This window comes from Myiozetetes cayanensis, unplaced genomic scaffold (assembly GCF_022539395.1).
Source record: "Myiozetetes cayanensis isolate MyiCay16 unplaced genomic scaffold, myiCay2020 scf3, whole genome shotgun sequence".
Lineage (NCBI taxonomy): Eukaryota > Metazoa > Chordata > Aves > Passeriformes > Tyrannidae > Myiozetetes > Myiozetetes cayanensis.
Genome location: NW_026087521.1, coordinates 50,217,195 through 50,242,789, shown reverse-complemented (window position 1 = coordinate 50,242,789; position 25,595 = coordinate 50,217,195). Strand labels below are relative to the sequence as shown.

The window sequence follows — 25,595 nt, the reverse complement described above, 5'->3', positions numbered from 1 at the left end:
TACATATAAGACTTACTCCCCTGGATTATGATGTTTCTCTTGCAATTGGCAGAGTTAAATCTTTTATCAAGGCAGAGATCAAGGACTAAATGCAGCCTATCAAACACCTGAGCATGGCCTTTTCTTTCCACAGTTTCAGAAAGGGCAAACTGCACATTTTCATTACTGACACAATGAACTTTATTACTCTGATCATGTCTTATTAATCACAGATGATGTCAACACATGGAAAACACACACAGACAGATATCTAAAAATACAAACAAACTAGGTGAAGTTATTAGGCCTCAGACAATAAGACTCTCGAGCTTAAATGTACAGACACCTTCTACACACAAAGCCTGAAGGCTTTGAAATTGTGTTTCAAGAAAAGAGATCAAAGTCAAATAACCAGCAAATAATTCCTGGGAGAGAAGTTATAGGCAGATGATCAAACTAAAATAAAACCAGTTACAGATTTCTGTGTAACATGCCAGAAACAGAAATACAGCAGTTAAGTGTCCTCTAAGCCTTTTTTTTGTTTCACAATACCTGCTTAGTGTTCCAGTCTTACTTTCAGAGCATGTCACTGATTATATTAAAAGTCTAGCTGCAGCTCCCATATTTGAGGTCCTGTGCTATGTCCTATACCACTGTAAATCAGGAAACAGCAGAGATTCGGAGATTAAACAGAGTATTAAAATATGTTGTTATTATTTTTAGATCTTAAAGACTTTACAAGTTTGGACATTTTATTAAACAACTCTGGGAGTAATAATATTTACAGTCCATGTATTTGTTTTTAACTCCTTATCCTAAATGAAAGTACAGCTTATAAGTATGAAAGTGAAGCAGTTGTCAATGGGCAGAACAGCAGACACTAGATGGCAGGGAAGTAAAAATTTGTATTTTTTGCTTTGTTACTATAAATAAGATTCCATAAAACTATAAGGAATGTCACTACAAAGACCTGATATGTAAAGCAGTGAGAGAATGACGGGGACACATTGCGTAGCAGGAAGAGCTATTTCAGGGTGTTTAAGCAATTGCTTGAGCTGCAGTTCAAATATAACACACAGCAACCTTGAAATGTCGACTGTGTACCCACACTGTAACAGTGAGGAACCAGTAAAAGTCCTCACAGGCATAGCAGTTCATCTATCCTAGTCTTTATGTGGAAGTCAAAATATAGCTGAGGCATTAAGAATTGTACCTGAAGTCATCAGCAGGACGACAGAACAGTCTGTGCCATGAAAAACACTACACATTAGATAAGAGCTTACTGCTTCTCCTTTCTTTGGCATACATTAAAAGATGCTCCTCCTTCACAATTAACAGTTAAACAATTTATAAAACTAGTTTTCTTCTTTTGTTTGGTTTCTGACATTTAATTTGTTCTATTGTAGGTATTGTGTGTAACAGGAGCCAATTGACAGGTCTCCTTCGATTACAGCACATACACTAAATTGACCAGCTCCATAATGAGAGGTAAGAATAAATAAGAAAATACGACCATAAATATTAAATATGGAGCCATACAATTAAGTTGGAGGCGCATAATTTTCATCAAGCATTTAAAGAACAATTTTTTTTAAAGGTGAGAAGTGGTCATACTATCAGGTAAAGGCTAAAGCAGAAATAGCATTTTTACTACACAAACACAAGTGCGTATGTGTAGCCAAATTTTGGGGTTGAGATGTTAAAGTCTAAAGGTATGGTTCAACTTCAGAAACTCCCAGGTGGCAAGCATTTTGCTTCCTGAAATCAGTACCTCAAAGATCCTTGTTTTTTTGTCATGGTAGCTGTGCTGGAGGTAGAAGACCAAATACAGGCTTTGTCAAGATGATGAACCACGCTGATGTGCCATAGCATAACCTATGTTCTGTACCCTTAAATCACCACGTGACCCCAGTAAGTGGTAATTCCTGCAGAATTTGTCCTCAGCGACATCTCAAAGACACCAAAAAAAGCAAATACTGCATTTTAGTTTTATAACAAATGTTACATTTTCTCTAACAACCTCAAGGCCACAAAAAATGCAGCTAGTGATATGAGAGATCTAATGAGATTATAATCATTAGACTGCCTGCTGTATTACCATCATTTCTAATCATATGACACGTTGCAACTGAACCACGGCACGCTCCCTTCGTGTAGTCTGAAGATAAAATACACTCTGCTCAGGAGAGTCTGAAACACAGCAGCACAAGATTCACAAATCCTCTGAAATACACTCAAACATCTACCAGGCTGCACATCCAAGCGGAAAAACGCACTGGAGTGTTGTTAACAGACCTATGGCATGGAAACACCTCAGACCTGTAAAAGCAGTCACAGCAGAAAAACAGCACAAACTCCATCCTTTTGGGATCTACATACAGTCATGCACTCTGTAGATACTGCCTCCCAGGACATAAACACACAGTCAGAGGAGTTGGATGTGGGCACAAAAACTGGCAAACATCAGATACACTGAAGTGAAAAAGGAGCTCCTGGAAATTCTCAGCCTGTACAGAAGCCACCTTCCCTCTAGCTCTCAGTCCAGACAGTGCCCTTTCCAAAGGTTGCCTGTGTCATCTTTCAGATACTCACAAAGCAACACAAGGCACGTTCCCAGAAATTATCTACTTCTGCTTCATCTGCTTAGATAAATCTGATGGTCAAAACAGCTTTCCTGCAGGATTGTGCCACATGACAACCTTGCATGCTTGCCTACATTTTGTGTTTGCAGCCAGAAGCCAAAGATCACAATCCTGATGGATAAAACAAAGGGCATGTGGAGCTTTAAATCTTGCAAAAGAGAAAAAGAGGCACATATTTTGCATAGCAGTGTATTGCTACATTTGCCAAATGTCTTTCCCCTAAAAATTTCTGCTGTTTTAGTTGAAGATATTTTCCACGTATCTTTCTACTCAGATGTACGTTAGCTACTGTTTTCAGCATTCTTTTCAAGGGTGGAAAATGGGTTGTTTAATACTCCACAAAAAAACCTTACAATACCTGTAACCTTTAAATTCAACACTGTAAAAAATGACAGCATCTGAGTTCTCCTACAGCATGAGAGAGTTCAAAGAGTTGAGCACAGACAGCAGATTTTGTTTAACTTGCATTTCGTGAGGACAAGAAGATGAAAATCTCTGCATAGCTACAAAAAAATGCAAATAGCAAAAAAGCTTGTCTATTTGCACTGTCAGAAAATAGGCCAAAACCTGAATAAACATGAAAACTCAGCTCTCCTTTTTTCAAAATACAGTCGTTCTAGCTCTAATCACAGCTATGTAAGATGCAGGTGAAGACTTGCTTCCCACCTCTTTTCTATGGGCAATTGAGAATTTTAATCTTCAACTAATGAATCCTGCTGCTAGTGAAAGGTTACACAAAGTGGTAACAGAAAAGCAAGAAGAATTAATGAAGCATAAAACCAAATTATTTTGAATCCTCTGTCACTGCCTGTAAATGTTTTATTTCTTAGTACAAGACACTAATCTTTCAGTGAAGCATAGCTCTACTGTAGGTGGTTGGTAGGTTGGGAAGGTTATTCAAGCGAGATTAAGTGTACTTGGTAAAAAAATGTTGAAACATTTGCCTTTCCACTGTATCATATAAACAAAATTCCACCAAGTAATTCCCAGTTCTGTTATGAACAAGCAAAGCAGGAATAGCATGACTCTCACACTCATTTTAAGGCGACACAAATGTGTCTTCTCCCACTCCTTACATTTACACTGTCCAAAAACCCTGTGTTGATGGAAGCCTGAAAGGAAATGTCTCTTTTTGGGCACCAAGTTGAATCTAAACAGCATGTAAGATCTACACTGCACTCAGGAGAACCAAAGGTGCCAAAGTGAGTTCGAATCCTAGATAGCTTTTAATGTGTCACAAAACCTTTTACTTCTCCCGTTCTTGGCTCATGGATTTTTCCACATCTGTTTGCCTCAAGATACAGGAACTGGTCTGTATTAAAGGCTAATCTAAATGAACATGTAGGGTAGCATAGTAAGACCAAATGTAAACAGAAACAAGGTCGATGCTGAGGAACTGACATCCACAGTCTATGTGAACGTGAAATAGAGGTGTGGTGCCAGACAAGTTGTAGTCTAGTCCCATGGACTGAATGCATATTAGTCTAGGCAGAATATTTTCCACTGTACTTTCATTCCAATTTAATCCAACACTCAAACTTCATTTCATGGTGCAAAGCAAGGTACAGAAGGCAGGTGCAATCAGGAGCTTCACTTCAAAAGCACATTCCTGACATAAGCTGTAATGTAGATAGAACCACAACCATCACAATTCTTTCAAGAGTGTTAAGACTCTCCAAATGGAAAATAAAGGCCAGAAGCCAACCAGCATTTGACATGGAAAGAGTGCTCCAGCTCATTTAGCTCAGCACCAAACCACGCTCTGGATTCCAACTTTGATTATTTTTGTTGAGTCATCATAAAGGGCTGTGTGGGGCCTGGTTCTTGACTAAGGAACTCAAGAGTAGTCTGGTATAGCCATGTTCAGCAGTAGATGACAGGGGAACCAGATTAAGTACCTAAATGTTTTCACAGACAAGGGTGCAGGCCAGAGAGATGAAAGAAATCAGGATGCTTGCACATTCCCAGCAGTAATAAAAATACCTATTCTGGACTCAAGAAAGTAGAAGCAAAGCTGTCATGCCTCTGAGATGCTTTCAGGAGGAACACGGTCCCTAGTCATCCTCTGTACTTCTAAGGTTAAAAATGAGACTTTTGCTTTAAGTATCACAATTTATCTCACATCTGATCTTCTCATTAAAAATGGCTCAGGGAACTATGCGTGGTTATTTCCAGTTGGCAGGTATGGGTAAATGATACCATTACTTGGGAGGAACTAATTTCAAATCATGTTTAGAACAGATGTGCTAAAGTCATTTTTCTCCATTGCAGAAAGGACCTTTTCATGTGTCGCCAGTATTTTCACAATTATTTTTCACTGAACATTCTTCTTCGGTCCATCACAAAACTCACATGTAAGAGATATAAATGAAGTAATGAAGGGCATAAATTTGCAAAGACTAGTAATTTAGGCTATATTTTAAGCAAATTTAAGACTCACTAATTATTCAGGATGCCTGACTTGAATTACTTGCAAGGGCCTCATTTTCAAAAGGTCTATAAAACAGACCCCTCTCAGGAATCACAAGTTTGGCCAGCCACACTTTGAAGAAAGCCAGTACTGAACGTAAGTTAATACACTATTTGCATACATATCCACCTAAAGCAGGAGACCACAAAGAAGTCAGGCACATTTTCTTCTGAGAAGTATTAGCAAAAAGGCACAATTAACTGGGACACTGGTCTTTCATCCAAAAATAAGTGTATTCTGTAGAAGCATGTATATAAGCTCTCCAAGTAAAAATAAGACAACAGGCATGAAGTACTACACCCAGACAGGACAATCTTTCCTTTCTGCTTTGGTAACATAATTTTAAGTAGGGGTGCCAGAAACATCTTGAGAACATCACTGCCTTCCAGCAAGCCACTCCAGCCAACAGAGTGCTATGACAGGTTCTCTTCATTCAGAGAGAGCGCTGACAGTCTAACCTTGTGCCTTCAGCAAAGTCTAAGGCACACCACTGTGTCATATTACACTGTGCACCCCAAAAATAGAAGGAATGAGAAACTCCCCATTACTACACTGTCTTCAAGTAAAGCTTATGAAACAGGGACTGCAGGAAAGGTTTTCAAAGAAGAAAAGACATACCTGATCCATTACCTTTTACTAAAGGTGATGAGTGAAACTGAAAGGACCTCAAAAATAAAACATTTGTTTTTTGGTCTTGCTTCAAGTTGTTAAGTATAAGTCATCTAGTTCAGAGGGACCAAAGGATGACAAAACTATTTGTCAGATACCTTTTTGCATTTTGGGGGGGAAGAAGGGGAACAAAAATGTGTTCTCTAACATTAACCTCACAGTGAATTTATTAAAGCTTCTGTTCACCCAGAAATGTTCTCTGGCTCCACAGATTTTGCCTTCCCCTGCATGAAGGGGAATGGCCCATATGGCTCTTTCTAGCCACGTTTTCTAGCTGCAAACATAAAACAGGGTCCCTTGTTGGTTAACGTCTTGTACACACTGCCTGTTTTCAGTCAGTTTATGGAATATGTACACACAAAGTTACAACTGCCTCAGAGGTCTGGGGAGCTGACAAACTGCAAGAACAGAAACTGCAGAGGCAGGAAGCCTGTTAAAAGAGTGATTACCGGCATGTGTCAAGTATGCAAGGCACTTCTAACATAGCATGTTCTCCTGTAAGATGTGCAGCGTGATCAAACGCAAGCGTTGTTCTGGAGGACAGTTACACTTGCAGTCATTACTCTCTTCCTCAGTATGGGAGGTGGCCCCGCACCAGCACATCAACACCTCAGAAGGACCAAGCTGGGTGGGACAGGGTGGGGCTCTTGTATATGATGGTGTTCATGCAGAAGCAGGGAATCTGATCTTTCAAATCATTCGGGAAACCATTCTCCGCTAAAAAAGCATGCACAAAAACACCAGGACAAAGAATTCCAGTGGTACTTACGCGGCATGATCCCTTGGCTCACCAGCTCCTCCCGTGTGCGTCGCTGCTGGAGCTTCAACTGCAGCACTGCACGACAGCAAGGAGAGAGGAGAGAAGGAAACCCATCAGTGCAAGAAACAACCAAGGAGACATTTTCAAATGCATCCTATCTTCTTCTTTGGGTGGCAAGGCACTAGTGAGCAGCAGAAGGAAAAGACCCCGCTCCCACCCAGCTCCCCTGCCCTGCTGCAATTGCAGAAGTGGCCTCCAGCAGTCAGGTTTCCGTATGCTGCTGCGGGCAGAGGGAGAGGAAGTTGCGCAGGGTCTTGGCAGGGTGATAAAATCCACAAACCCAGGCCTGTTTCTCAATTCTTTCTAGAGCACCAACTGCTTTCCAAACCATTAATATTGAAAAACAAACAAAGAGAAACACGGGCTGACAGTCCTCCAATAGACACAGAGTGACACCCCAGCTGCTAATGACTCCTGAAAACTCTAATTACCATGTGCAGATTAAACAATATGACAAAATTGTTGGTCGTTACTCTAAATTACAAGGCTGATTTCCTTCCTCAGCTCAGAAATTTGCCTTCAGAAACAACTCGTGAAATACTATGGATATGTCTGGAAGTGTCCTTATGCCACTGCAGAAGAAATCCCTTCTCACTAGAATTTTTCCTATTTATTTTAGCATAACAGAACATATTCATGACCTGTGTGAAATGCAATTAGCTGTGTTTTTTCTAATGCCAATCTCCGGAATAGTCATAATTTCAACATTTTGTTTATAACAGCAGTTTCCCTTTAACCTACACAATCAAAGCAACATTATAGATTGTTCTTACAGTCAAAGACATCTTCCATATGAAAGTAACTTTTCAAAACTGAAGAAAAAATTTACATGCATGTGTAGAAGCACACATTTCAAATTAGGACAACATGAGTATGAATAGATATTGAATCCCATTTGCAATCAAGCCCAAACTCCTAAGTATACTCAACATAAAATATTATAAAATGAATGGTAAGGAATCTCCCCAGTTTTAATTTTAATTTCTCTGTCAAGCTCATGTCTGTTGTATAGTCCACATAAGAAAAGTCCACACAAATGTAGTGAAACCACTAGAGAGCTAAAATGCTCTACATTCTAACTATGCAATCTCATTACAACCCCTATGCTTCCTTTTTTAAGTACTTTTTGTCCAGTACATTCATTTAATATATTATATCCAAATTTGTCTTGTAAACTCCCTAAGGTAGGGATCAAAAAATTTAAGAAGATGCCCCTACGTCTAATTACACACATTATCACATTTTACCTGTTTCTTTCAACCTCCTATTTGCAGTTTGCATTTGACTAAGATACATCTTCCAATAAGGGTTCTGGTCTTCATATGTATTAAACAAGAGATCCATCTCTTCCTTGGTTGTTTGCACAGCAGCCAATCACCCTTTCTTAAATGCACACCCAATTTTCTTCTTGGATTTGTCTAGCTTCCACTTCCACTGACTCTTGATGTACCTTCCTCTGAAAGGTTTATGACAGTGAGAGGAGTACCTCCTACCTGTGGAGGTACCTCTGTGTGCACAGTGTGCAAACTAGTTACCTCTCTTCTGTTTCTTAAGACAAACTACGATTTCTTAATATATGCATCCTTGGCAGGAAATTACTTTCTTTAGTACGTGGAAGTGAGAAAGGGAGGGAGGGCGTACAGAGCACCATGGTAATTCTGTGTGGGATCAGCCAAGAGCCAGAATGAGGAGGAGGGAACACAGAGGGGAAGGAACAGGCCCTTCGTTTGGCTGTGAAACTGCAAACAGAAGTGGTAGTTCCAGACTCTTCCTCCTACCCAGCATGAGATCGCACTCCTACTTCTGTGCTAGTGAGGGCTAACGCAGCCTCACGGCTGGCCTTCCTCTCAGAGCTCTGCATTTGCTGGACTCATCTTGAGGTTATTAAAACCCACATCCACATGAGCACTTCATCCAACAGCTTGTTGTCGCAGTGTCAAAGCTCCCACTGCCCCCATCATCTCTCATGTTCCCCTGACTGGTGGCTGGACCCACTCACACGACACGGACCACAGCCCACCCAAAACAGGGAGTAGTTTTCTCATTAGTGAGTTGAAGAGGGTGACCATACAGTTGGGAGTTATGGTTTAGCAAACAGGATACCAGGTATTTGCCAGCACTGCCATAAGGTGTTAGCGTAAGGGTTAGACTTCCTACTTCCAACAGCAGATTGCTACTAAGTGATTTCTGCCCCATTAGGTAGCGGTCCATTAAATCTCTCACTGCATGGCATTATTTCCACTAGTGAGCCATTTCAGGGACTCATATCCATACCCTAAATTAGCACATTTTACTAAACATACACAGACAAGGTGCAGACCTACAGACCTATAGCATCAGGTTCATCTCCCCAGCTTTAAGTGCAGATAATCTTACTATTACTCATGTCTTCCCACTTACACATCTAGCAATATATGTTAGCCCTTTTTGGCAATTGCTACGACCACCTACTTTCCTTTGCATTTCTAACTACACCTACTCTTTACCTTTCACCTCACAGAGTCAGGGATTTTCAGCAAAAAGCTCCCACACACAGGTGTGGCTGACGTTTTTTGCTCCTTGGTGCACACTCTGCCCTCACGTCTACTGATGCACACTTTGCTCAACCCTCTCAGTTTGCCTAAATGATCTAAACCATTTTTTAATGTAATCATTTATGCCACCAGTAGTACTTGTTCTGTCCACACTGTTACCCATCTTGCATTTGTTTCCAGATTGCGCAGGGTTGATCCCAACCAAAAACGTTTTTCTGCTTTCTATGATTACAGTCAGTTGTTAATCCAACTAAGCAGTACTTCATTAAATTCAAATATACTTTTTAAAGCCAAAATATACCCCACTACTAAGTTAAAGATGTTATAAAAGTCTATTACAAACAGACAAAACCTCTAGCAACCAAATTTCACATATCCAAACAACAAAGCAACATCTGAGTAGAGCTGTTTTCACAAACTGAAAAGCTGAGCAGAGTGATTATATTGTTCTTGTACCATCTAAATTCTTTATCAAATTTTCCACAGTTTTCTTCCTGGAAATGCTAGCAGATGAGCCACTCTTTACTCACTCATCCTCCTTCTGCAGTGAGGCAAAATGCTACTGCTCTTTCGCTCTTCTGAAGTCTCCCTGCTGTTCCCAGATTTATTAGAATCAGTCTCTGCCAGACAGCTACAGACTTCATCAAATGACTTAAAATTCCCTTTGTGACTTCAGCTTCCCTTATGTATTTCCTAAATATATCTTATTTCTTTATCAGTTACCATCTACTACCCTTTTTCTCTACTCATGATACACCTTTTATTTTTAAACCCTACGTCCCTTCACAGTAAGAAACTAGCAACTATCAAGAGAACTAAACTGGAGAATAAAAATAAAAAGGTCATTTTCAGAATACTTTTAATAAGCACTAAGTAATTCCTTGGACTTACGAATGTATATACATATATACTAAGCACAAGTTGTAATCAGCATATAAAGTACTTTTTTCCCCAGGACAGCTTACTTTTGTGGTAGGGAGGAAGGCAAAAAGGATTATTTCAGTTCACTTCTAATTACATTTTGGCTTAAATAAGTACTTGGAGTTCCCAATGCCATTTCATATATTTAGGAGATCACCTGTTTACATGTGCAAGTGTGTGAATCCTATATATAGATTAACAGATGTCCCAAGCACCAATCCAAGGCTGTTGTACATGGAGCTCAGCCAAAGGTCTAGAATGACCAGAGAAATTCAAAGTTACTCTAAGACAGATTGAAGTGTAAGTCTTTCAATCACAAATAAACAATCTCCTGTTTCCTTTATCCCTGCACTTAACCTTTAAATTAATTTTCAAATTAGGAATAAATCAGGTCACACAAAAGGGAGTATGTAACTGCTGGCCAGAAAACAAGTTCCAAACTGGCACCCTTCCACTCACCTTTTCATTCAACTTGTGACACAGTCTGTGCAACATTCTGTGGGCTTTGTATGCTTGTCTGATTTTCCCACTTGAAACTGGGCATAACTGAATTATTTCACCCATCCGGACACTTTCAGGACACAGCTGCAGTCGTAGCACAGGGGTGCATTAGTAGCAAGGAGAAGCAAAACCAAATATCTACGATGAGCCAAGTTGTTTTTTGCAGCTCGTTGTCTAAATCTGCAGCAGCGTGCCTACCCTTACACATTCATGTCTGAAAGTTCTTCTATTTCTAAACCACACTTTGTATTTAGTAGTGTGACTAGAACTACTACAGAGACTAGACTGCAGATCCTGCCTCTCAGCTGAAAATTTCAATGCTGAAAAAAAATAAAAATCTCATTTTAAAGACTATGTCACATACCAGGACAGGTTTGTGACAACATACTAAACAAATATTCTGCATTTCCTGTTTTTTGAAAACTAGTGAAGGGAAACACACGGCTTGTGAACTGCAGCTTGTGGTGAGGCTTCACGTATGTCATACTGAATACAGACTTACTGCCAAAAGGAGTCTGTGTTCACACTGCTACAAAACCTTTTCTTCTAAGGAATCCCAAGTGATGCTCAAGGTTGCCCAACCAAGGTAATGATTAATCCACATAGGGTGGATTACAAACAGAGGCAGCTCGAGCAGTAGTGCAGAACAGGAAGGAAGGAAGGTTGCTATGGATAAATGAAACCCTACAGAGGGGTTGAGGGAGGCAGAACTCCCTGGAATTCAGGCTGGGATACCCATACAGAATGGGAGAGTGCAAGACATAAACTTCATATTAATGAAGTTCATGAAGGCTGAGTGCTCATGGATGTGCTTTATCAATTTCATAAATTCAGTGAAAGCAGTCTGCCTGATAGAAAAATTCATCCTTGCAACCCAACCAATAAACCATGTGATTAGGAAGAGAAACCACCGAAGAACAAGTGAAATTAGCCTAACTTCATTATCTAAGCTGAGGAAAGTGCAAGCGTAAGTAAAAGCAGTAAAAATCAATTTAATGCTCATAAGTGCTCACGGTCATTTATTTGTATGCTGTTCACACCCCATTTGGAACGCACTGTGCTACAGCATCCTCTTAACTCACAAGACAGCATTAAATCAGCATGAGCTGGGATGGAAACTTGCCAGTTAGTTCAACACCTCTACCTTTCTGTAGCAACAAAGGTATTTTAGGAGAATTTTCACTGAGTAGGTCTGTCTGTGTTTACTTTGTGAGGGTCAGAGAACCCAGCCCAAGGAAACGTGGCACTAAGCCCACACGTACTTTCTAATCTTTTAGTCCAATGTGTTTAACACCATTAGATTAAGCCAACAGCCTGTATGCAACCAACTTAATTATAATATGCAACAATAAAAGACAGCTTTGACAACATGGGATATTGGCTGAACAAAACTTTCACAGTTGTTTGTGCAGAAGTGGGGTCCCTAACTCGGACATCACAGTGCTGTGTAACTACTGCTTTGAAGGATGAAGCCACCTTTCCACTTACCACTCGGTCAGCAGCCCTTCTAATTACATTGAGAAGAGAACTTTTTTCTTAGTTTCTGATGAAATAGTCATATTTCACCAGTAGCCAATGCCCAGTTCAGCTTTTGAATATGCAGTGCACCAGCTGTTGTTTTCGGTGGAGGCAGTATCCTACATTTCTGACTGAATTCAGTCCCTTAGAAACATGGTAAGAAAATCCTTCCCTCACACCGAAAAATGGTCTCTGAGCATTTTTCAGCTGTGCCACCTTACAAAACAAATGTTGACTTGTGTTAGCCTTTTCCCGCTTCAACGGGAAGCCAGATTAGATTCTTGTTCAAACACCAGCAAGGGCAGTTTAATTCCAGCTGCAACACCTTTCTGTACAGAAGCAGCTAAGGGAGGTTAGTGAACCAAAGTTTTTGTAGTGTTCACAAGAAGCTGTGAGAAAAATTCAACTCTGATAGTTTGTGATCAATGAGTGAGAATACAATGGTCAAAATTAATTTTGAACAACTTAAATTGCTGAGGTGGATTACTTTGTTTTAGAGCTGCATTTTTCTGATGTGGTCGACAACACACCCCACACCACACAGAATGTGCTAGAATGGGGGTTACCAACAAAGAAAAGCTAACTTTTGGGGCCTTTTTTAAAGGCAATTTTCTGAGCCTAACAGCATTTTAATCCACTAACTGCTGATGGGGAATACATGCTGGCTTTGCATTTAAGCAGACTGTGCAGTTAACAGAGAAGCATTTAAGTGAAGCAGACTGTAAATGACACCCAAACTGCAGGGATTATATGACACTTTGCTACCCTGGGAAGGGGATGCCAGAAACTCATGTCCCTCGGTGGGGTGAAGGAGAAGCAGCAGATACACTGTTGATCCTCACAATTTGCAAACATCCACTGTTGGGAATAGCAGCCATAGGGTTCTGTTCATCTCAATGCATTTTAAAGAATAGCTTGGAGCAAGCCTGGGCAAAGGGACAGTTAAGCAGAAGTTTATTTCTTTACTATTTGAGACTATTTCTCATTCCACTATCCCCTTTCTCTACTGAGGCAACAATGGCTGCTATTAAAATGCAGGCAGCTTCCTCAGCTCTTCCTCAGCAACCCTGCTATGGAGAAAATGGAGTTGGGGAGGGCAAAGATTAGAAAGAAAATTTGTTTTGGTCTCTTCAACTGTTATAAGAACCTTTCACACTGAAGGCAAAAGCCACTTATTTATATTCATGCTGTGAATATAAATATTCATTTTGTGAGAAACAGGATTGGGATCACTCTCCCTTACACCCAAAAAGGAGGTTTGTGAAGCAGATCCTGAACAGAAAACAAAACCAGGATCAGGAGTGGTTCCCTACTGCAGGTCATATGAATGACAAAAGCAGATTTCTCAGTAGCACTGCAGAAATCAGCACGTCCTGCTGCAAAGTGCTGAGATGGAGAGGTGTCTCGTGCCAAGTTGGGGAACATTGATAAACTCCTTACCCAGCTGTGCTTGTCCAACAGACGACTGCAGGAACAAAGTGAAAGAGGAGGTTTAATCAAGAAAGCCACAGAGCTGCCTCAAAGGCATCTAGTATAGAGCACTTGAAACTTTTTGTCATGATCACCTTCTCTCTTATCCTCTTAGGAAGTTTATGAGAATATTAAAAATTTGTACAGATGAGAACAGGAATACAATTCTGCCTGATGTAGACCTAAACACTCCATCAAGTGATTCTTGAAAAACAGAACACATCCTTCACCTCCAAAGCAACAATTTTCAAAATATTTCACAGTAGATGTGCTAGTAATAATCCAAGGATGTAATGTGGGTCACATAACACTAGAGTTGGCTTTTTCCATCCAGCACCTCTAAAAGCCTCCAGGCTCTGAAATGGCCAGAAGCTCTTAAAAGCAGCTGAAAAGTACAGAAAAAGGAGTGACTGGTCAATTAAGAACATAAAAAGAGAAGGAAGAGAGAAAATTAACTGACTCTCACCCTAGGATAAGAAGGGCTCGTTTCCTGATAAAATCATGCTCTTCAAAGCTTCTGCAGCCCAAAACGTTCTTGGGTCATATAAAAATATTGACATGAGATGTAGTTTACACATGCCTGCTGATATATTAGATGCCTTGTTTATATGACCATGTTTTCCAGAAGGCTAGTTTTGGCTACTAGAAACAAAAAAACGCAGGTACAGAGCAATAGTCCCTTTTTGCTGGGAGGATGCTACTGGAGAAATATGAAATAGGAAACATTAAAAAATATTTTCAAAGGATGATGGAACATATGCATGTATTATCTTTTAATGAGTCAATTTTATGAGGCATTAAATAGCTCTCTTAGTGGAGACAGATAAATACAGATTCTTTGATACAGTTAATTTATCAGAATCAAAAATCCCAACCTACAGAGCAAAGTGGTCCCCAAAGAATGTGGAATCAGAAGCACATACACAGTAAAAAGTAAAAGGGTCTCCTTCCATCCTCACATATTACCACAAGGTAGCCAGCTCACCTTGAGAGCACAGAACAACAAGCTACCTCAGCAGGTAATTTTTCAGGCTTCATACCAAATTTGACACACGTGGAGATCAGAGTTAATTAAAACCTGTATCTAGAAGATAAAACTACAGTTTACATAAATTTTGTTAGGACACAGCGTTCCATAACAAAATGAGTAGCACCATCCAAGGACCAAGACATAAACATGATTTAAGATCCAGACAGGACAGAATGGTTACTCCTGTTAGTGGTTCTCAAAGGCTCAAGCCAGCACTGGTAAAACGTGCAGATATCAAAGGATGAAGCAGTTCACAGCCTTAGAAGTTTACAGCCTCAGTCCTCAACACTGCACACAATTGAACATGCTTATTTCACAGGTGCTGCTCATGTAACACGACTCTAAATATTTGCAAACTTGATTATTACTACAAAAGTTATGCTGAATTTTACAGGCAGTGCATTTTACGGCATTTACCTTTACATCCTTTCTTCATGACTTAACTCCTGCCATTTCCATTAAACACATAAGACTTAGGGAGACTTAATGCTGTTTTAATCACTGCTACTTTTTAATGTAATGACAGCTTTGTCTTCTTTGATACTAAAATTCCACAATCAGATAAATTTAGTACTATTAGTACATAAGTCTTTCTATTGAACACACAGAAGCCCACTCTTAACCACAAAATCTTGGTAAGCCTAATAGTCTATATCAGCACTTGCTGAAACTGTTAAAATACAACTTTAAGAAAGTACCCTGAAATACACGTAATGTGGTATATTTAGTAAGATATGCAACATGTAAAAATGTGCAACAAGCTTGTCAACAGGAAAAGTTGGTTTGCTTTTTGTACAGTGTACTGATCCTTATAAAACTCTGTTTCAGTAATACTGGTTAGGTGAAAACTAACTAGGCACATATCCATATCTGTGGAATGTGGCTACCATGCATGATCCAACAAGATGACCTGTAACAAAATACCTAGATGGAAAGGTCTACCTAAAACTGACCCACTGGTATCATAATACAGTAAATATTATCTGCAATTAGTTCTTGTTGTATCTGTAATCAGTGCTTCTTGATGCCATCTATACATCCACTGTTACTATCTATACCTGAAAGAGAAGTCTTGGGGGGAAAAACAGAGAGAATTTCCCAACTCCCTGTGTAAACGTGAGTCACAGTCTGTAGTGATTTGTATATTCCAATGAAACAATGAACAAAGAGGAACTAACATTGCCCTTAACCACCTTGCAAAGACGACCCTAGAAAGAACTTCTCCCGGATAATTTAATATGACATGGCAGATGGGGACAAATGAAGAAAAAAGAAGGAATGGGTGGATATATCCTGACAATTAGATTTACAGCTGTCTACTAATGTGACAGTACAAAAGGCAAGCTACACAAGGGAAAAACAAGTTTGAACCCTTTTCATTTTTTCTCTTGCAAAGATACAGGTATGTCTGCCTATAAGAAGAAAGAGCTCCAATTTTTTTGCTCTCCATAAGGATGGGACATAAGAGTTGTTTATATTTTTTTCTAAAAAATTATACAGAAGAAAAAAGAAAAAACATGTTTGGAGGTACAGCAGAATCCGAACAATTTTTCACTGTATCTAAAACTCTGGGCTCACGGGATGTGTTTTTGTGAGTTTCTAACAAGCAGAAAAAAAATCAAGTATTGAGGCAGTGCCAAGACACATCCATAAAACACATGATTGATTAGACACGTTCGTAACACTAAAATTGATGATGAGAGCATCAAGAGACATGGTCTAATATTTTTCCTTCATAGTTCACCTCCCAGACTTCAATTTCTGCTACAGCTGAGTGCTCCAGTGTACTAACAGCCTCACAGATCAAGGTCGAAAACTTCCTCAAACAATTCTGAGAGACTCTGTTGTTGGCCCAGTTATTCAGCCTTCCTTCTGCCACAGGGCACCCTCTACAGATAGAGGTTGAAAGTTCCCAGGAAGCATCTAATAGTCAAGATACCGCAGATCTCCTGTGGCAACAGCTGGGACACCACGACATATGACCTGTGTTTTGGGGTTTTCCACTAAAACGTGGAATAATTCTGTATTTCCAAGACCACTCAGATTCTTAAACCACCTAAAGATGTTTGGTTGACTGAAACCAAATGCAAATGAGAGCAAATGTGTTTTTCTACAAGTAGTAGAAAAAAAGACTTAGAAGTATGCAAATTTAAATACAAACCCAGCAGTTCTTTAGAAAAGTAATTAACTGGTTACACAGGGAACTCAGAAAGCTGGCCCTTATAACTCTAAATTAACTAGCTTGAGCATCTCCCAGCTTCAGACCGTTCATTGTGCTGACAGTTATTTCATGGGACACGAAACAAAAGTGGTTTTGTCCAATGTGCATATTACATGCAAAATAAAGACTCAGAGCATTCCCTATCTAGTTAGCATTCCTGTCACCAGTTTCTGTTCAAGCCCTAGCATCCTCTCTTAGCAAGAATTTCAGGTGGATACTACAAGGAATTACCATATTTCTCCAATTCACGGTAGTGAGAAACATCCTTGCTGTTTTCTCAAAGACTGCAAAGAACACGTGCCACAACCATGTCATTTGTGGTTCAAATTAAGATCTTGGTCTCTGTACTGCTACAGTTTGACACCTTCTTTACAGTTTAAATACAAATTCTCATAGAATTCTGTTGCTACTTGTAAAAAAGTTACAAGATTCAGCTTTCAACATCATTCACTCTGCATTAGACATCAGTTCCTCAACAGTAGCCCAATATGGAAGCTGATCCCCAGAATTTGCATTACACATAAAAAACCACATCCAAGTCCCTCAAAATCTTTGAACTGAACACACATCTATCTACTGCATTCTACTTCCTTTCTCTTTGGATATTTACTTTCTTTCAAAGCTCTGGACTACAGATCTCCAGGACAGACTTTCCTGGGTTTTTCCATGAGGGAAGATCCACAGCACTGAAAACAAATCCGGCTATGAGGCTTAATGTGGTTCTCAAGTGCTATCATAGCTATAAATATTTAAATAATATAATTCTGTGTAACAGGTCAACCAGCAACCTAAAAAAACCCAGCAGTCCAGAATGGCCTGCGTGACCACTGACTTCAGACTGGTGGACAAATTCTGTAGATGTTTAAAATGCTCCTGCTGGCTCAGTCCGCTGCTGAAGGGCACAGAGGGCACTGCCGGCAGCAGCAGGTACTCCCACACTGATTACACACGCTGCCAGATTCTCTCCAACTGCTGAAAGAGATGGGCTTTCACTAATATACTGACCAAAAGCAAGTGAAGGGCAGACACGTTTCCTTTCTGCTGCTCCCTCCAGCAGAGAGGCAGGAGATGGCTACGTGGGGACAGCGTTTGCAGCCGCCGTACTTAGATCAACTGTCACATGTCAGCCCTGAAGATACAATCCTTGCTCTAAACTGCTTGCAGTCAGCGTGACAGATATTATTAGCAGCAGTAAAACAGTCTCTCAGAGAGACACAAAGGTACTGTTAGTTTAGCATCTCCTTCTAAAATGCTGTCTTCCACTTGTGAAAAGGGAGAATTTGACATCGGAGCACAGAAAAGGCGGTGAGCTGGAAGCAGGCTTAGAAGGACCTACCCACGGAAGTGTGACACAAAGAGGCATGAAAGCCGAGGAAAGTGAAAGTAATGAAAAAGCACATCAGAAGAGCATCCACCAAAATAAATAATGAAACCCACACTGTTTTCAGGGACAGGTTATACGCTGCTTGTAATACTGACCAAATTATGCAGAGGGAATTTGTACATTCTGCCTTCCAGCACTGCTGTGAAATCTGCAGAGGTGAGTAAGCAAAGAACATGGCTACAGCAAATTCAATTCCTACAATAAACACAGCTATAGTCTCCATGCACTGATTACTAGAGAAACATGGAGCAGCATGAAGCTAGGGAAACTCCACACAGAGGAAATCAAAAGTGGATCTCTCCAGAGAGATGTCACCCAGAGAGCATCAGCCAGTTCTGTCCTTAGAAATCCAGCTGTGCCCTGACAAGTGTTTCAGTAAGGAAGGTTACCAAAAAGATGTTAAATGTGTCAGCTGGTAGGGTGCAACACAGTCCTTATGGGAAATACCCTCAGAATGGTGACAGGTCCATGAGCTGCCTCGGGGGATGGAGACCACAGAATGAGATCTTTACAAGCATGACTGCAACAGATGATACCTGTCCCTATCATGGACCAAAAAAACATCATAGGCTTCCACTGAAAACTTTCAAAAAGCTACTTTTTCTTACGCAAAATTTGCTTTACAGCGGTTTATTTCTGAAAGCCAGTGTTAAAATGAGACTGTCCAGAAAGCTTGCATTTCACCATATTGCAATGTATTTCAGCTACTGCAGGTTTGCTCTTAGTTTGGAGAGATTCCAGGTTAGTACATTTTACATAATGCAAGGGAAAAACATGGTATCTGCTTTAACTAGCCCAAGTAAAAGAAAGAAAACCATGAACTCTGCTCCATGATAATGCCCTTGAGCAGATCATACATCCACTCACAGGCCTCCTGCAAGAAAAAGGAACACATTTTGCCCCACAAGCTCACTACATGCTTTAATCTGGTAAACTTAAGCTACATCAGGAGTCATATCCCATTTTCTACCAAAGGCTGCAGAGGTTCTTGCCAAGAAATGTGCTGCTTTTACATTTTGGATTAAAATTTATTGATGCAGCAGGTGACAAAATCAGTAATTCAATGCTCAGAAAAGACTGGAGATATGGGAGTTGAGGCACGAAATGAAAGATCTAAGCAGGTACTTATTTTTGGTATAGATATTCACTAAGTTGTTGATCAATGACTTGCAGGTGTGACAGCATGATGAAAAATCTGAGGTGACAGATCTTAGAGATGATAAAAGTCGTGAGATAAGATTTACACAGGCAGCCTGAGGTGGATCCAAAACTAGAAGGAAACACTACAAGTGTCACTGACTCTCATCTTTGGGCAAGAGAGTCACAGTCACATCTGCCTGGCAAGGACTCTGAACAAGCATGTTTACTGCAGAAGTTGTTTCTGGATGAAAAGCAAGCAACTTGAGTTTAAAAATCATAGTTTTGTTTCAAAAAAGCATCTGCTTTTCAGCAGCTCCCAGGAAGTCTAAGTATCACCTGTTTGCTGTTTAAAAGCATAAATACAGATACTTTCTTCAAAAAAGAAACAACAGATAATTATTAGAAAATCAGTAATTTGAAAGTCACATGAGTTTTTTCAAACTTTATTAACACGTTTTTCAATTGCTGGCATTATCAGTACCTCAACACCACTGCCACTGAACATGAAGCTCAGTTAAACTGTGAAGAAACTTCAGTTGACAGGGCAGGAAAAGTACTCACTGTAAATTTTACTTGGTACCATTACTAGTTCAAAGCATTGTCTGCATAAATGCTACTGACAGCTGTACTCATCACACCACACCCAGTTTCTATTATTTTTTGCTTTCTGCATGCATTGAGTCCTTACACCTCCTTGCTCTTGCAGGTCCAAATCTGCAACTCTTTCCTTTTAGTATTACTTTGCACTAAAGAAAGCACTATAGTAGCCTTTTTTTGACAAATTAAGTATATCACAGTGTGGTAAACAAGTTAGCCTCTGTCCCTCTCCTCCTCCTCTTCCTATTCCCAGCTTGAAAATAGCTAGCGCTAAAGCAACAGCTGGGGATCATTACACTGACAGGAATAGTTCAGTAAACTGCAAGAGGGGAAAACATGTCACATCCAAAAAAACCAAAAACACAATTAGGGCATCAGGACCAAAAAAAATATGTGAATTCAACTCCAGGGATAATACTATGACTCTCCTTCCACTGATAACAACTGACTTATAAAAACCCTGGTCACTCAGTGTTAACTCTTTCCCTGAGCTTCCCACTCATGTCATACATGTTAACAAACACCCTGAAACACCTCTAGTCCTAGAAGTCAAACAAGGCACACTGGCAATTAAGAAAAAATGAATTTAAGTTGCCAGCCAACTTCAAGCCACTTCACATAAATACACTATTATCTTAACTTCACTGCATCTCTTTAAGCGTAGTCACACTCTATGGTTGCAACAAGAGGCTACAGGGAGTACATCTGGTGTGCCTCTGGATTTGCCACACGAAATGCCAGCAGATGAGCTCCCTGTATGTTCAACACATTTGCTATGTTTTACTGTGTCAGAGTAGTAATTGCATAAATAATTCTGAACTGTGGATGCATTAAGCCATAATTCAGAAAGGTGTCTGTGTGTTTTGTGATTGGTTTCTGACACTGCTTACCCCTGCATTTGCATGAGGCATTACTTTACATCTACCCCAACATCTTCAGGTCCACTCTGAAGCAGGAAGACACAGATCACCCTTTACAGAAAAATGTCACCCTGCATTCCTGTGAAATGCCTCAGGCACGGGGGCTGCCCTATTGCTGGGGATCTCCTTGGGATTGAGAGCTTCCAAGTCTACACGTGCAGGTTCTTCTGAGCCCTTCTGGGTGAGGCACAGCCACAGGCCAGCTGGACCTTCAAGTGTCCGCAGGTGTAATGACAATGAGCTCTAGATCACTCCTGAAGAAAGCCGTATGTTAACAAGCACTTGCATGACTCCTGATCTCTTCAAAGTACTGAACAGATATTAATAGTTTAATCAAAGGCTAAGCTAACTCAAATTACCTCCCATTTGCTGCAGACCAAGAATGTGCTCACAGTAAGTGCAGATCAGATGGCATGCAGGAACTTGTTCCTGTGTCTGGGCCCTGAGATACAAATCTTGGAAAAAGACAGGTGAGTTTCACTGTCAGCCCCCGAGTCACACTGAACATTTTTGAAGGGAGGACTTGCCAAAAAAAAGTGCTTAGTTTAAGAGCAATGAATTAAAGAGGTAGCACAGACGTGGAAAAGTTGGAATTTAGTTTTGGAAGTACTTAATTCTAAGCTAGACTCACATGAACACTAACTGGGTTTTGAGCAGCTTTCTGCAACTCCCTCTTCATATCTTTCATGAGGGGCTACCATACTGCTGTGTTAACTGGTCTAGGAACTGCAAACTGCATTCAGTTATTTGAAAACTAAATCATTCCAAGGCATTCTTGAATAGAAATCATGTTTATGGATTCCTGAATTCTAGGAATTTTAAAAATAACTGCCCTAACACATATTTCCAAAAATGCAAAGCATAAGTTCTTTGACTTCCCCATGTGTGGAAAGGATCACCAGTTCCCAAACTTCAATGTCAAGTACTAATTCCAAAAAAAAAAGAAATAAATCAGATTTAGGCGTCCATTTGTTTTCCAGGGGCAAGGAAGCAAGATGTAGTCTATTCCAGATATCCACTTGTCATGAGGATCCTTAAGAGAATAGGTATGAGTACTGTGAGCATTAATACAGACAGCCCTTATTTGCCCAGTTTTATTAGGAGGTAGTAAAAGTGAGGAAAGAAATGCATGAATTTTCTCTTCTGGGTGACAACAAAACTAAGCCATCCCATTTTTAGAGGGACCAAATAGTAAGGTACTACAGTCATTACAGTTTCAGCTCAATGCTAGTTATGGACTTCCAGAGCTTCCATAAGAGTTTACATGTGGGGGCATCTGTTTCTCTGCTACTAGTAAGATTTGGCTCTGTAAAATACAGTGCAGGCTACAGCATAAATACAACAGGTATCCCCAGACCGCAGGAGACTTGAATGGAGCAGCAGCAAAGCTGAAGGGTTATTATTTTCCTCATCTGACATGAAAGAAGCTGGCAGCATCTATCTATCTTTGTTTGGTAGCCGGTGGAAAGCAACTACCTCCTCATCACATATGATAGCAAGAATCAAGAACTAGCAGTGGGGTAGGCTGATGTTTTAATAGACTTTGCAGAGTCAACACAGCTTTTTCAACAACCAGAATTATACAAGATTCCAATGGCCTTAATTAACTTCAACTTGAGACAGTGACAAACCTTTTTATATTGTTCAAATTAAGACAGAATTGCTTTTTCCACATTCTGCATTTTATCCCGCTGTACAGCTCATGATATTCAGTGACTGGATGAAAGATGTACCCTGACACATCCAAGTGCAGAGTGTTCACCTTCTGCAAAAATCAATGCCATGCAAATACGGGACAGATGCAAGTTCTGGCTTTTTAAAATGTGGGATTGTTTTTTTCCCTCACAAGATTGATGTGCTGCAGCTCTTTGCTTCCAGAGCAGATAAAGCAATCTGGGAACGCTGCCTATACTAATGGATTTATAACTCCTGAACTTGAATCTGAGGACTGTGACTTCAGTTTTCTTTTTCTTTTCCATATTTTTTCAACAAGGAATATTCCAACGAAAACATGCAACAAAAAAAACAGCAATATTTTTAAAAGCTAATAACAAGCTAACTCTTGATAGATGATAAAGTGGTTTGGTAGGGGCAGTGACAGTTGGGGGCAGAAACTTAGCAGTTTTATTTAGCAGCCTCAGCAGGCCTAGATCCACAAATAAGAGAAAAATCCTCTAACTGCAACTGCTAAAATCCTCTTCTACACGCTGGCCATCTTTATGCAGCAAGCATAGCCTTATTCTATTTGGATTCTTGTCCTCAACTCCTACCCCCTTTACTTAACCTTGTTCTCCAAAATGTCACTGAAAGTTATTTTCCCCTCCTCTCAGATGACATTACTCGCTCCTGAAATCAGTCACCACCTTATTTCTGAGGCCACTGTACTCCAGATCATTGTTCACTTCTGCAAGTTCCCGCTAAAATTTCACTTGTAGCCAGACGGATCCAATATTTCTGACAAAACACAAATATTGCTATGTTTGCTATTGGCATATTGTGATGTTCTGCCATTCTTCCCTGTAATCTTTTCCCAGTTCCTGTTTGTTGCTATTTATTATGCTGTGCACTCTGAATGGATTACTGCCTGCTTTCATCTTCTCAATCTTATTCGATCCCTCCAGATCCTCTTCTTTCCTTCTAGGTATCACTCCCTGAAACCTGACCTCTACCTGTTTACACACTCTTTCAGAATTGTCAAACTGTCATTAAAAAAATCACACGTCTTTGCAGAACACCACTATCTAAAAATCACATTTAGATATACACACCACACTCCTTGCACACTCTCGGAACAACAACATACAGAAACTTAAAACATGATACTCCAGAACAAGCCTTTGCACCTTTACCGAAACAGCCTTAAAACATTGCTCACAAGAGCCCTACAGATGCAGGGGAGAGAAAGAAATTTAAAGTTTGAAATTAAAAACTTCTAAATGCAAGTGAAAACTGTCTCAAAGTCCAACACTGCAAGTCACTACATACAGTGTTCCAGGATTGTCCAGTGACATGCTTGAGCGCCCTCAGGGACAACAGGTCACAGGAGTCAGTGGGAAACCCAAAATCTGGACTACTGCCCGGAAAAGAAAAAGCAAGCAGATTCAATATGCAAGGGGGGGAAAGTGGGGGGAAAGCCCAACAAAAACCAAAACCAAAACAAAACCACAAATTAATTATACCGTGCCTACAATAAAGAAAGCAGAGCCTGCTAACCTTCTCGTAAGCTGTGGTATGAATCCTGATATGTGCCTGAACAGCTCTTCCCTTGCTTTGACACACTCTCTGCAAGCGGCACAATCCCAACATAGGCAGGCTGGAGTGTCTTGGCTTTATCCAACATATTAGAGGAAATCCCTGGACCTGAAGGCAGATTCTGTAACACAGGAGGCGTCCCAGGAGAGTGGAAGGGGTGCTTAAATCCTCACAAGAGACCCAACGGCAATCCCTCTCTACCAGGGTTCAGGTCAGTGCACCGAGAGGTAGAGTGGAAAAAAAAATCAGTTTACTGCTCGATTCCAAGGCTGTGCTTGCAGAGGAACAGAGAGGTTCTGGAGGCACCGACAAATCCTGACAGCCAACATCTAAAGCTTAAAATCAGCAAGTCTCTTGGCAAAATTTTTCTTCCTACTATCTCAGATTTGAGACAGAATCTTCGCTGTTTCAGCAAGCAGCTACAAGCATTCAGGATCCCAGTATGCAGAGAACTGCTTATCAACAGATGCATGGACTTTTCGTGGGGCCACTTGCAGTAACAGCCAACCTCATTCACCCAAAATAGTGAACAGTTGGTTTCTCTACTCACACTACAGACACCTGCCAGACAGGCAATATCATGTGATTGAGCAGCACCCTCTCTCCCCCTGCACCTCCCCACTGTAAGCACACTGTGCACACAGCCAGAACACCACTGCTCTGAGCACAGAAACCACATGCCTTTTCTTTCGTCTTGCTTAAATTCTTGGAGTTTTTGTTGTGCAGAAAGATGAACTGATAATCCAGGAAACAGTTTTCTTACGCATTTGCTCTGAGACCACATACAGATAACAGCAGGCTGCTTCTGTACAAGCACATATTCTTATCTCTTCTTCTTTAAATCCTTTCTCCCAACCTAGTAGAAACACCCGTCTGAAGACAATCTGCAGCCCCAAATCAATAACCCTCTTCTGCAAGCACTAGAACTTCAGAATTTGTGCCTGTATGGACGCAGTCACCTCATCTGGCGCTTGTTTCATGTGCATCGCAAACAGATGCCGTATGATTGACAAACTTTGGTTATACATACTGCCCACCATGGAACTGGAATTGGAAGTGGCCAGGAAAAAATACATTCCATCCAATCAACAGCCAGGAGGTATGTTGGGGTAGAAAAATTTGTGATGCCTAAAAACACTACATAGACACAGAGGTGCTCTCACCAGTACAGCTGGTGGCCTTGTTGGGTTTTAACCTCGCTAAAAATCAATCACAAAAGGTGCAATAAAGTCTGAGGCGAAAAAACAAGCAAACAAAAACAGAACCAAAAAAAAATATAGTTGTCCAATGATTACACATACCTAAAAAAGGTATTCTTTTCTCTCCAGGAAAGAAAAGATAATCAGTGTCATTCTACTAGCCTGAAGCAAAGACAACGACATGGACATTATAAAAATAAAGAGGTGAATACTCTAAACTCTATAGGAACAGTCTCCAATTCATATTGTGCTTCCATCTCAATCAAGAAAAAAATTTCTCATCTCCAAATAGTTTGAGAGGCATTCAAGCCATTTTATAAAGCCAGGC

General features: G+C 40.3%; 1 protein-coding gene across 1 annotated transcript in view; it reads right to left on the bottom strand.

The window, feature by feature from the left end:
• MRTFA (myocardin related transcription factor A) overlaps positions 1 to 25,595 on the bottom strand; it is a 95,076-nt gene that overhangs the window by 23,887 nt on the left and 45,594 nt on the right. Inside the window, 1 exon segment of the mRNA XM_050323342.1 lies at positions 6,530 to 6,595. Within this exon segment, the coding sequence (XP_050179299.1) occupies positions 6,530 to 6,595 (66 nt within the window).